Below are 13659 nucleotides of genomic sequence, written 5' to 3'. Positions count from 1 at the left end.
TGTTACTATATGGCCTCTTAACTCAGCCATGGTCATCCTTGTCTGGCTTCTAACAGGTCCCAGTATGTCACACTGCAAAGTTCACACGGTTACATTTCGTGGAGCATCAAATAATTACAGCCCAAGGCGCTAACAAATGCCAAAATGCTCTTGTACTCCAAATCCCGACCGTTGTCAATAAATATATGTGCTATTTGGTAGTTGTTAAATTCAAAATACCATTCTTCAAAATAATGACATGGTTAAAAAGTGAAGTATGCAGATAAGGTCTAATTTTTAACCAATAAATTAAGCTTGTAAAAAGCTTTGGCCGCTAAATTAAGATAAAGTCACAATGGAATCTTTCGCTTATTCATGACTATATTATGGTGACCAAAGAGCATTTTGCACCTACCCTGATTGCTATAGATACGGTAAACCAGCTCTTGTCTCGTGGAGTAATGCATTTAGCTACATCAATCCAGAATGTCTTTGATGAAACCAATAATGTCTGCATATTTGTCCACAGGGGGTCTCATGTTCAGGTGCTGTATCGGGTTTAGCGGTTAACGTTCTGAATTTTTCATTCTAGGGTTCAAATGCATGCGCAAAAGTTAACAAACGTGCGTCGTATTTCTACCATCGGTGACTTCATGTGCCTTCCTTAGCCTTGGAAGAATCGTGTGTCCTCGTTTGTACTTCATATTGATTGATACATCATTATGATGATATAGCATTATTAATTCCGAATCACCTGAATTGTTTGGAATAGTGCGACATTCGGAATCTTCCAATTTTCCCTACCGGATCAACTCACACACAGACCCGCGACTTCAAAGTTATTTTAGCCTCCCCGTTGGTCTTTTTTACGGATGTTCGTTACGGAATAAATGAGTAAGGAAGTAAAACACAAACGACATAAAACTACCCCCCCCCCCGACACACACACACCCACCTGCCCCTGCGTAAGGCCAAACAAACCATTTTAATGTGGCTTAATGAAGTAGTTCGGATGTAGCTTAAAGCTGCAATCTCAAAGATTGACAGTTTTGATATTTTGGTCTCAGAACAACGGTTAGAGTTTCAGCAATAATATCTTCAATTCAGTCATATAAGATAACTCAATATAGAACACATCTCAATTGTTAGAAAAACTGCCTAAAATTTAATGCGCAAAAATAGCTAATTCGAAGACAAACAATAAAAGAAGTTGTCAAAACAGCCAATCTATGAGAGTGCAGCTTGAAGGGTTAATGTCCTCATACTGTTTATGAGAAAGATGTATATATTTCACTTGATTTCTTAAATTTAAGTGTCATGTTTCGTACGCTGACTGTTTTTTCTTGATCTGGTCTGTGTTTTTATAATGGAACATCTCAGATAATATTAGATATAAACTTGAAAGAATCCAAATCTATTACCAAAGCCCTTGACACCATTTGTTCAACGTCGGATAGGTACGTGCCAGTCGGTATGATCATTGCAAAAACAGTAAAAGTAAGGAAAACACTCAATGACATCGTTCTGGTATTTCTGACTTGGAGCCGATGTGACAAGTAAGGCTCGTTTTGACGGGAATATTTTGTATTTTATACTAATTAAAGTGTTATAAAACAATTCAATTCTGACGTTTATGACCCAAGGCGACGTTATATGCAACCAGTTGCAGTTGAGTCTGATTCCAAACAAACGAATATTCTACAATTTATAGAGCAGTCAAAACATACGGCATGTTTTACTATGCCTATTTTGAATACGTCTTTTTTTCGTCATTTTTCACACCGAAGCAAGTTTTTTTTATTTACGACTTTGTTATCGCCATCAAACATGGCAAGGTGGCTTGGAGTTTTGTTAAAATTTTGCATAATAATGGTCGATCTCTATATGACTTTTATGAATAACATTTTGCATTTTGTATGTTTACACAGATTATTAAAATGGAGAATAGGGCAAGGCTGTGCAAGTGTAGAAATATAACCTTTCTTTCTTCTCTACAAGGTGTGATACTTTGAAATTTAAATTGTACCATACTGTTTATAAACATAAGCAAAACTGACGGCGATCATACACTTACATGCTGTCATTAACTAAATCGAAATTGGATATGTTACAATTACTACTATACTGAAAAGGACCGGTGACATTACATTTAAACCCATTAGTAAACAATCCTAACTGATTAAGTCAGAACGGGCGCAGACAACGAAGCAGAAAAACCTAACAAAATATTGTGATATTGATACTGTAAGTACAAACATTCCGTCTGCCCACCACGGAGGTTTAAGAAAACAAGATGTCAACCTGTCCCTTTGTTAACGCTGTATCGCCTGCATCATCGACGTAACAGTGTGCAACTGTTGTTACATGCCATCAAGGTTAATAACTACAGGGACATAACAATGATGACCCTGTCGCGCTTAGTGTTTTACAGAAACGGACTGTAGACGGGACGGGCTGATACGGCAGAAACAGAAGATCGTATCGAAAAAAATAGTGAAAAAGCATCCTCAATCTCAAATATGGTTTCCTCAAATATGAGTATTATAATTTAATAAATATGTAATGGTTGAAGGTTTTTAGTAGTTACCGTCCAAAATATATGGGCCTGACCTATCACAGACTTAGTCTTTGAGGGTATATTACGTCTACCGACCCAGCATCTGTTAAAATCTACCGATCCCCCTGATTAAATCAATAATGGCTGACTGCTGCTTTAACAAAATAAATATAAGGCTGTTTTGGACAAAATATAATCACGAACACTAAGGAACATTAATTTTATGGAATGAGTATTAAAAAAGTTATGTCCCGAAAATTATGCTGTTGTTTCTAGGTTATGATAGAAATAATTTCCCCTCTGGTATGATTGTGTTTCTTGTAGTAGTGGTTAATTTTGGCGCCTAATACTTTCTTTGCTGTCGGATGTTCATAGGTAGGTAAGGAATGTTCATGGCCCCGTTAGATTTCTTTAACCGGCTCTTGTTGTAACATTGTGCAAATGCAATTCATTTTCTATAGTTATTTCCGACGAGACATAATTAATAACTTGGATGTTTCAAGCTAGACTATGTTAATAATATTTTACTACTACAATGATTTTTTATTGAACCTTCGCTCAGCTTCTATTATGTATTTGCACCCAAAATGTTGCCGGAAAGAATAAACGCACTCGATGGCTTACAACGTTTGTCATTTCCTAAAATTTTGGAATTAATATATGATTGATGCGCTTATGTTTTCACACCACAAAATTACACACCTTACTCATTCACAAAAGACTTCAAATGTACCTGCATCGTCATTATTCTGATTCATGGCTGGCAGTAACTAAGAAAAAATATGCTTTACAGAAAATTAACACCGGTGGGTTGTTCATTAACATCTTTCAACAGAAAGTCAGTTAATACACTCAATTTTGTGGAGCTCGTCCAGGTCTCGCTGTGTTTCATAATTCTTACTCAAATCCTGAGATATTTACAGACATTTTAAATGATTTTATGATATTTTTCCTAATTTCCGCATGTTGTTTTATTATGCAACATTGATTACAATTTAAGTTTCATCAATGCATTAAGCGTACAAAAGCTATCCGTCATTACTGCCTTTTAAACGCAAACCAGAAATATGAATGGTGAATATAAAAAATAATGACTGGTGTTTAAGTCATGGTAACAAAATGGATTCGATGATTAACATTTTGAATAACGAAGCAAAAAAGATGTTATAACTTCGGTATTTTAAATCTCATGTCTTTAATGCTTTCTTTCAAGGATGGGTAGTCAAAACGATAACACTGCGCTAAAGGAATTTTGGTATTTATTACACCATGTCATAGTATGCTTATAAAAAGCTAATCGCATATCGAAGCGGATGCGTGTTTATGCAGTTACTCCAGCATTTCAGTACGAACAAGATAACAGTGACTTTAAAATAGTTCCTCTTTGGACACTCGGCACTTCAGAGATATCTCTGACTTCTTCCATATTTTGATTTCTGGGATTTTACGCCGGATAACCACTGAAATCTTGGAAAAAATAACCGATATGTGATAGCAAAAGATTTTGACAATTTATTTCATAATGACACGTTGTGTAAATATGAAAGCGCTTTATAAGCGATGGTTCGCATCCTTTTCGCACATACCGTTGATTCATTGATACGTATAAAGCAAAACAGGACTGCCGTAAGTGCACTATGGATCATAATGTTTGATAATAAAATTAGTGTCAATATTCTTTAAGGTCATTTATTTAACAGTTTCGACAGTTGAGTATTATAGATAGGCGCGGAAGGATTGCACTATCGATAAGTTTTAGAAGTTATTTCAGGAAGAGTATAGTTAAACAGAACACCATATTTGGGACGTATGATATAGGATCTGTTTAAAATACACCAGTGGAATAACTAACTGTACGGATAATTTTTAAACTTTGAAAACTAAACAAAAGTGTCTTGCATTTTATTGCAATGAACTTGTGTGTATATATCTGTTTCTTGTTTGTGTTTGGATTACAAACGGGTTAATGAAGCTGACGTACGGAAAAAGAGGACATCATATATGGGGGTTTCATGAAAGTGACAGGTACGTACGGGGCTTATCAATAAAAAACATTCGGATTCATTTCCCATGTCTTAGCCAGTTTTAGAGATGTAGTATTGATCCCATAGGACATAAACTAGGCTGATTTATATTTTAAATAGATCCACAACTTAAGACAAACTTTATTATACTATATGTACGGCCATTTTTGTTTTATAATTATTGAACGATGTGTCTTTAATACAATACCATCACAACGCGTGATAAACGTACTATCACTTCGACTATAAATGTGAAAACAAGTACAACTATATCTATTGGACTGAAGTTCTCATTATTGACATACAAACATCTACATAAATTTTCAAGCAGTATTTCATGTAAAATCACCAACAACTACAATGATTCTATTTATCTAACTACGACACCAACCATAACAAGAACTATCCTCGTATACCTGCGTTATGTGGTAGAATTATACACATCCACCATCTGACACATTTTGTTAATGTGATTTGTAAAAGCTATTTCAATTAATATGTGTAATATGTGTAACAGACAATACATTTCTTTAACTTATTGATTTGTTTTTCTTTCTTTTTTTGAGATCTAAAAAATCAAACTAGGAAGCATATATATTGTCTGAATGATTTTTTGTAATTCTTAAAAATACAACTGATATGGTTTAATATTAAACCAGGATATCAGTTATATCTGCTCTTATTTTTTTGGTTTAATGTAAATATCATCCTTGTCATTGAGACTTAGCCATTATTTACACTCCACCAATATTTCATATTTAATTGATGTCTATTTTTAAAATGATATGTCAGTTATATACATGCTGCAATATAAATGTAAAGATAGTGGCGATCTAAGACACACACACACACACACTATATGTTTAACTTTAATCAAACATAAATTGTTTAAAATAAGCTGCTATGACGTTGATTGATTTAAAATGTATACTTTGGAATGCTTTGTGGTATAAATAAGGAAAATATAAGCAAAATATTGTCTGAATATAGGTTAATTAAAAGTGATTTAATTTGTCTATTCGTGAACTTGTGATACTATCAGTACTAGATACACTTAAGGCTCTATCAAGATATAAATATGAATAACTAACATGCACAATTTCAAATAATTTAATGGGTTGTCATTTTTTGGTATCTTCATATATATATAATGAGCATATGTCTTCATTACCGTAAGAAAATGATTAATACTGTAACAGCATTATGTAAATACATCGTGCAGGTCCCTTTCAACCAAATTCATTCAAACTTTTTCGTCAGAATTGATTAAATGGCCAGAAACCATTTTCATTAAATTTGCTGTCACTCAAGACTGACAGACCTGTTTTGATCAAACATATATTTCTTTTCTGATAGTCGTCTCTACTCCGTTTATTATTCCCACCTCAAAGACGTATCTATGGTTATTTTCATATCATTAAATCAAAATTCATCGTTCGTCAAATCTCGATACATGGTTAAGCGTTCTCATAGTCGAGAATAGCCTTAACTTGTCAGAAGGTGCATCTACGTTGATGACTAGTTTACCACACACATGTAGGCCATTCAACTATTTGTGGCCAAAATTACCATTGTTATAATACATATTTTATAGATAATATAACAAACTAACATAACATACATTTTGAGCATATCTAGTCAAATATCGTGATAAACAGACTGAATTATTAAAGTGACCTTTACGCGAAATGACCATTTTATCATTTTGTATGGTTACGTAAACTACCAATCAGACAATTCCTTTTCTAGCATAATCCCATGCCTTTTTTCAACACTCCTTTAGAAATATTAAAACAAAAATAGATATTATCAGTTTCTACGTTATCAATTTCATAGTTCGCAAAGCCTCTTTGATAGCGGTTTGACACCATCCTATCAGAATGCGGAACTTAGGTTTTAAGGAACCCCCATTTTTGTTTAAACCGGAGCTCGATACAGCCCCCAATTCTCAAGATTTCTTGACACTTGAGTACATTCTTATCATAGTCCGTTTTAAATACGCTAATGATGAGAAATGCCTGCTTATTATGAGCAACGTCTTTCTTCCTGTCGTAGATTTGTATAGTTAATTTCGCATGTAGACGAAACATGACATATATGTGTTAAAAATGTGTAAAATTGACATTAAAATGGAGAAATTAAGTTCGGATAGCAAAGCATTTAAGGGCTCCCTCTCCTAAATGTTAAATTAACGGGCAGTCGACGACATCTGAACAATGAAAAAGAAATATATGTCGCCTTAGATACGTTTGCGGTGAGTTTTAAGTTACTAAAGTCTTGAATTTATATGGAAATAAAACCTGCATAAAAATGTAGTGAATTGGCTGTGAACAAAATGTATCACATGATAAAAAGATATTTAGCAAGATAACGAATAATAGAGAGACGGCAGAACATGAACTTGGCCGAGGCTGCGATGGCACCCGTTTAAAGACGTCTTATATCCGCATACTTATTATTTAATGGGTTGATGGTCATGCATTGCTAATCGATGGTGACATCGTTTGAATTAATGAAAATCCACACCCATTTGTGTGTTAACATTCACATAAATACATTTGATACTTCAGCCATACAGTTTATTATAATCGGAACAAAATGTGCATATATGTCGTTTTTGGTTTCAAGTTTCATCATTCATAACGTTTATAAATATTCTGGTTTTCAAAGGTATATATCTGTTGACTGCGATTTCGTATTCCCAAACAAGCGGTTTAAAATGTACCGAAAGTATTTTGATATTTCATAAAAGTCTCTTGCCGTGCCTTATAAAATCTGGCTGTCAAAATTCTAATACATGGTGTGAAAATCATTACATATAAAAAGCAGGTCACATTCCGAGTTTAGACTCGGTAACTGTTCCAAACGGTTAAAGGGACTCGCTCACGCTATATAATGTAACAGAAAATGTAAAAAAAATATGAAAAAAGGCGTTTGTAAAGTTTTTGAAAATTAAATCATTTCACAAAATCCTGCTCAAACAAGTATCTACCGGCTGCTGTTTGGTGTTTATTCACAACACTCAGTTTCAAAAAGTTTCAAAAAGATAGTTGCCAACCTAAAGGTTGTGGACGTGTCCCTTTAAACCATGCCCTTCATGTTATATCATTGAGCAGCTGTGTGGCGTGTTTGATTAGGAATTAAGAGTTGACAGATGCCTGGCATTATATGTAATTTAGTTAAAAATGCGTCCATTTGCTTGACAGTATACAAAAAAACTTATGCGCATTCTTGGCAACCTACATATTTTTTTCTAAAATAATGTTTAACTCAAAACATAGTTGTTTGCGATCCAATAAGAGTGTTCAACAAATGCTTCAACACTCCATAGTCACGTGGCCCAATAATGCCCTCTATTCGTTTTAATAACGATAAAGAACCGAGGAACGCGCCTTCGATGTAATTAATGTAATTCTTGTTCAGTTAATGACTATGGTCATTTACATTTTCAGAACAACGCATTATCGTATTATTTTTCACGGTAATGCATTTAAACACTTATATTATAATTTTTTTTACTCTTTGATACCAAAATTGCAGAAAGAAAATGCAATTAATGTATAAAAAAAACCTTGTTTTAGTCGTGAGCGATCCCACGCCGGTACAGTTAAGAAAAATAGAAAAATGACAACCAAACCGCTCGCCCACGAAGGCTCTTGCATAAATTGAGGGATAATTTAACCTTTAAACCTTGGAAAGTGTTACTTATGCTTTTTACAATCGTGGACTTCAAAGATAATGTTTAGCATATATCAACATTTGTTAATGGATTCCAGCCTTCAGTCATAGTTTTTACAACCCTTATGATTTGCCATACTTTATTTCGTCATAAAAAGTGCATTTTACAAAACTTGAGCGAGTCCCTTTAAGTTACATTCATGCAAAAGATTATTAAACCTAAGGTGTTCAAAATTACCAACACGAGGCATACAGATTAACACATATTGCCTAATCTAGCAAAAAGGATTTTAGCTAATCATCAATATCTTCTATAATCTGAAATCCATCCTATGACGTATTTGACGCAATGGTTAGTACTAAAAAGGATTTAGAATATTGTTTCTAAATCGGGACACAGACACTGGTATTAAAAGTGAATTCTAACTGGGTCAGATTCATCTTGTGTTGCAGATAGTTCAACACAATTTTACATTCGGGTTCAAAGCGTTGACATCATGGTATATTAAATACGGAGGTGCATTCATTTGCATCACAAATAAGAGACACGTTTCCACGATCAGTGATATTCAAAAAAGCTATGCCAATATACACATGATATACTGTCTGAATACATTAAAACGCGAATGGGTAATATTTTAATTCTGAAAAGTACGATCTGCCAAAAAATAACGCTGCATCGCTAATCTGTGGCATTATCAAGATTGCGGATTGTTAGATGTCTAGCGTTTCTTACTTAATTAACTGGAAAGAGATAAGTCGGATTATATCACCACAGAGAGGCTAAACAGCTGACCAGAATGACCTCTCAAATATTTGCTATCCTGGCTGGGTGCTGGCCAAAGTGGACACGTTTGGTCAGACTATTTCAAAATCTCACAGCATGTACAGTTCTTTTTCCTGCACCCATGTCAGTGTCATACTTTTTTTAGAACATGAATCTTATGACATTTCCTTCCTGTTGTTTTTTTTGGCATTCTTTTAATGGTATTAGGTAAATATCTAATCAAACACTTGATCAGTGGCAGGTGTGTACAGGGATTGTCACAAATGTAATGTAATGATCTCAAACATTCATAATTAAACCTTGAAATACATACGCAATGTCATGAGTTTTAATCCAAGGCCCTGTTTTCATTCTCGTGTGAAACAAAATTGTTTTGATCATAGAAGCGTTTTCTTAAACAAATGTATATATCCGTTTTCCTTTTACATATACTATTAGTAGCTTTCATTTGTTCAATACATTTATTTCAGTAAACCAGCAGTCAGTTGGTATTGATTTTAATCAGGTGAAGCTGAAAATTTAAACAGTGGCTGAACCAGAAGTGGATAGTTTTTTACAATATAATGTAGACCACTAAAATACTTAAAGAATGTTAGTATGTACTGCGTCGAATCAAACCATTTATAATTGTAAGTACAAACTAACAATCTTGACCATTACGAAGTACTAAATGCATGTTCAATTGACAGTCAATTCGTTCATTTACACTTTCACCGACATTCACAAACTCTGCGTCTCCACAAAAAGCCACTACGTCGCCTGCACCGGATGTAAACCATGCTGGTTTAACTTCTGTCATCGGTTGTGTAGATTCTTCCTATCATCATCAACATTCCTTTTATCCATTGTAAACCAAATACAGGAGTCTTTCCTTCTTTTGAAATGTGCAAAATATTGACAACCGAATACTGAATCCATTGCTAAGGTTGCACGCCGCATGCTACCTTATCTAGTGCATGATAAAAACAACGAGGGTATCGCGTTGTGTAATTACGGTAAATTTATATCCTGAAAACTTGCTAGAATGACTGCGTTACTGAACAAATATGCGACTTTGACTTCCGCAACCAAAAAAAACCTTGATAAAAGTATATTTAGTTACGTAACTAAAAACTCTCCATGAAATACTGCTCAAATGGCGCACGATGGTATTTGAATACCTAAATTAGCGTGTATACATTGCTGAATCAAGAGAGTATATATATATATATATATATATATATATGTACACTTTATTTGGTCTCCTGCGTTCACCTATCATTTCTGTTCTATCTAGGCATTATTAGGCGTGCAGGGATGGGTATTAATCACATTCTGTGATAGCTCTATTTTGTTCGGTGGTCAATTAGTGCGAGATTGCCATACTCTCTCAATAGTTATACAGTCGAACCCAGTTGGCTCGAACTCGCTTGGCTCGATTTAACCATTGGTTCGAACTCGCTTGGCTCGATTTAACCGTTGGCTAGAACTCGCTTGGCTCGATTTAACCGTTGGTTCGAACTCGCTTGGCTCGATTTACTCGTTGGTTCGAACTCGCTTGGCTCGATTTCCTCGTTGGTTCGAACTCGCTTGGCTCGATTTTCTCGTTGGTTCAAACTCGCTTGGATCGATTCCCTCGTTGGCTCGAACTGGATGTAAAGGATCGATTTTGTTTCTATTGAATGTAATCAGTGACGCTTGGCTCGATTTCTCGAGGGACGGGGTATTTTTGCCGGTCCCTGGGAGTTCGAGCCAACGGGTTCGATTGTAGTTTCAAAAACTGTTCCGAATAAAAAACAAATACTTACTAAATGTATAAACACTGAAAATTTTGTGTAAAATGAGTCTACTTCAAACTGTATTATGTGGACATACCAAGGTTTTATTTACGACAATAGTGGGTTGTTTGATCTAGTTAAAGGTCTGGTTTATGGTAATTTTATACACATATATCTTAGTCGTGTCAGGAAAAAACAGGCAGAATAATACTTTATTCCAATATGTCTTACTCTTACCCCATAAACAGGCTACATTTAAAAGAATGAACTGTTAAAAGCATGTCATAGTTTAACGTTTATTACGACACGTGTAAATAACAGAAAGGATAGTGTAAATACGCATAGAAGAGGACAACACGTGTAAAATACAAATGGTCACTCATACTTGCAAATCGATGACCACACTGTTTATCAAAATAAACTCGGTTTGTGCAAAGCAGCATTATTGTTTCCGCCTACCCTAGGTGACGATCGTTCTTTTCGGTTGCCCGACAATTTATCTTATTTTCACGAATGTTTTAAGTTTCCTTTGCTATCAGCTATAATCTTTGAAGCGGATATAAGCTTTTTAAATGTTTCCAAGAAATGTCTTAGTTAAGTTGTTGGTTTTTGAACCGCTCTTGTTTGTGTCTGTGCCGGAGGTGACCGGTTGGGCCGGAGGTGACCGGTTTTCCTGATGTTATGTTGAGCCAATGCTTTGTAATTTCACATTCAGAATTAAAATGGCCTTTCATCTCAGCATGACAAAATACACCTGGTTGCTTTCTTCATTCGTCAATATGTGTATAATACGAAATACCAATCTCTGAACACTTTTCTTTTTATAACATGCGTTCGATTAGTTGTTAAACAAATTATTCAACAATAACGCTTTGCTGTAAAAACACCTTTCAACCTTAAAGTGATTATTCAATTGAAGACGGAAATAGCTTCGTACTGCTTGCATAAGGTTATTCATATATTGTGTATTTTCACTTCCAATTCAACAGTATTAAACAATAAATTTCGGTTGTTTTTATATAACTTCAGAACTATTTAACAAGTCAGTTTTAAGACAAATACTTGACGACCTAGTAAAATGAATTTTCACTATTTTCTTTCACATATGTCAGTGGACTTCTTATGATAGAATATACACAGGAGCAAAAAATAAATTACATATCAAGTTTAGTTAACGTATAACAAATGCATTAGAGTTTAAACTATGTAAATGCATCATTATAAATTTGTTAACTATCACAAATTGCGACGAAAGTTAATTGGACGCCTTTTAATTTTTGGCTTCGAATAATTGCAGTTGTAATGGGCTAGCTCAAGGTTGTCATTTCAAAGGTTCCTCAAGAGGAAGTCCGTTAATTTTAACGTCTGGATGATGGGAACCCTTCTTGCACATGACAGCACGTTCCATTTTACTTGTTTATTTTCATATATAATACATTAAATTTTACATTTTCGCCTTTGCGGTAGCATTTACTGCTTTGACTTCAGTTAGAATTTATGTCATTTTCTGTATAGCGAAAACAGCATACCTTTAAACCATAAAAGTGGTTGAATATTAAACTCATAAAAAAAACGATTAAATTAATTGTGTTTACAATATCGTTCGGTATCTGGCAGATTTTAATGAGAAGGCGTATTATTTGTGAATTACAAATGTAACCATAAATTATGAATGAAGAATTCGATGACATTTTAAAACTTACCACAGACGCTACCTAGTGCAGATTGAAGATGCTTTTATCATGTCCCTTTTATAGGATAATTATAAGAGACATTACTGTAAAAAACCACAAACATGAATACCTAAAGGCTTATTTGGATTCATGCCCAAAATTGCATCCTCATTTGAATTGCTAAAGTGCATTTCCTAAGTTCCTTTCCGTTAATCAAGTAAACTGAATAATATTGTAAAAGAAAGATTTACCTCCAACACGAGTCTGCCTCATCTAACCGACCAGCGGCGTCCACTGCGCAAATTCCGTGTACACTACACAATTACATGTATGATAAAGCACATGGAGTGTAATGGAATACAGTGTGTGCGGCGATGCGTAGATTTTTGTGTTGAACAGCTGTCTCCTTAATTACATGGATGCTAATGAAATTTCTTACCGATTGGTTTTCTTCTTTTTCAGGTTGTTGACGCTGCTGCTCATAGTGCTGGTTGGTGTTGGAAGCGCTGCTAATCAGGTAGGCTTTTCCCCTATTTTGAAAAATGGTATCGTCTGGAATGTGTTCATCTTTATGTCACTCTTGGACCTACTCACCCTTCTAAACAATAATGCTGGAGTCCATAAATGCTAATTATAGATTGTGTATGTTTGTTATTATGACATATACCCTTTCGGACATGCGCTGTGTCAAAATGCTATAAATAGATTGTGTCATCAAGCTATTTTTTTCAATCTGTGTCTCAGACTTCCATCCACTTTTGTTATATATATCTGGGAGGTATACATGTAGGCGTTCGTCCCGTCCGGTCGCGTCCCAAATGTATTGCTTCGTATGTAGCACCAACAGAATTACATCTGTATTCATGAAACTACGTCAACATAGCCTGAATTTCAGCTGCTATTTCTGTTACATTTCATTCTATGGCCTTGACATCGTAAACAAATCGTCTGAAAGGCCTTAAATGCATCACAATATACAATGATAGTAACGCAAATTCTCATGTTGTTAATTCCAAAAGATAACCAGGAACCATTCATGTCACGGTCCTAGTGGCGCTTCTTTTGGCTATTCATTGCGACTGTTTGCAATTGTTGTCCTTATGTGTATGCTTCGCAATACGTGCAACATATTTAAATACCAATTAATGCACATTTGAAAGCTCGCTGAGTTTTTTATTGTATAAAACTAATCGTTTTTCAACAT

The 13659-nt window shown here is 34.7% G+C and overlaps 1 protein-coding gene across 2 annotated transcripts in view; it reads left to right on the top strand.

Annotated features, from left to right (window-relative positions):
• The window catches only part of LOC128212300 (uncharacterized), a 63928-nt gene that overhangs the window by 16327 nt on the left and 33942 nt on the right, over positions 1-13659 (top strand). Inside the window, exons 1-2 of one of the 2 annotated variants that reach the window (XM_052917687.1) lie at positions 3859-4561; positions 12918-12972. In XM_052917687.1, the coding sequence (XP_052773647.1) occupies positions 4503-4561; positions 12918-12972 (114 nt within the window). In that variant the 5' untranslated portion in view covers positions 3859-4502. Of the gene's footprint in view, positions 1-3858; positions 4562-12917; positions 12973-13659 lie in introns of those variants that run through there. The other variant, XM_052917688.1, reaches the window with a different exon arrangement.

This window comes from Mya arenaria, chromosome 12 (assembly GCF_026914265.1).
Source record: "Mya arenaria isolate MELC-2E11 chromosome 12, ASM2691426v1".
Classification (NCBI taxonomy): Eukaryota; Metazoa; Mollusca; class Bivalvia; order Myida; family Myidae; genus Mya; species Mya arenaria.
Note: the sequence above shows the minus strand (reverse complement) of the source record. Positions and strands in the feature narration are given on the sequence as shown.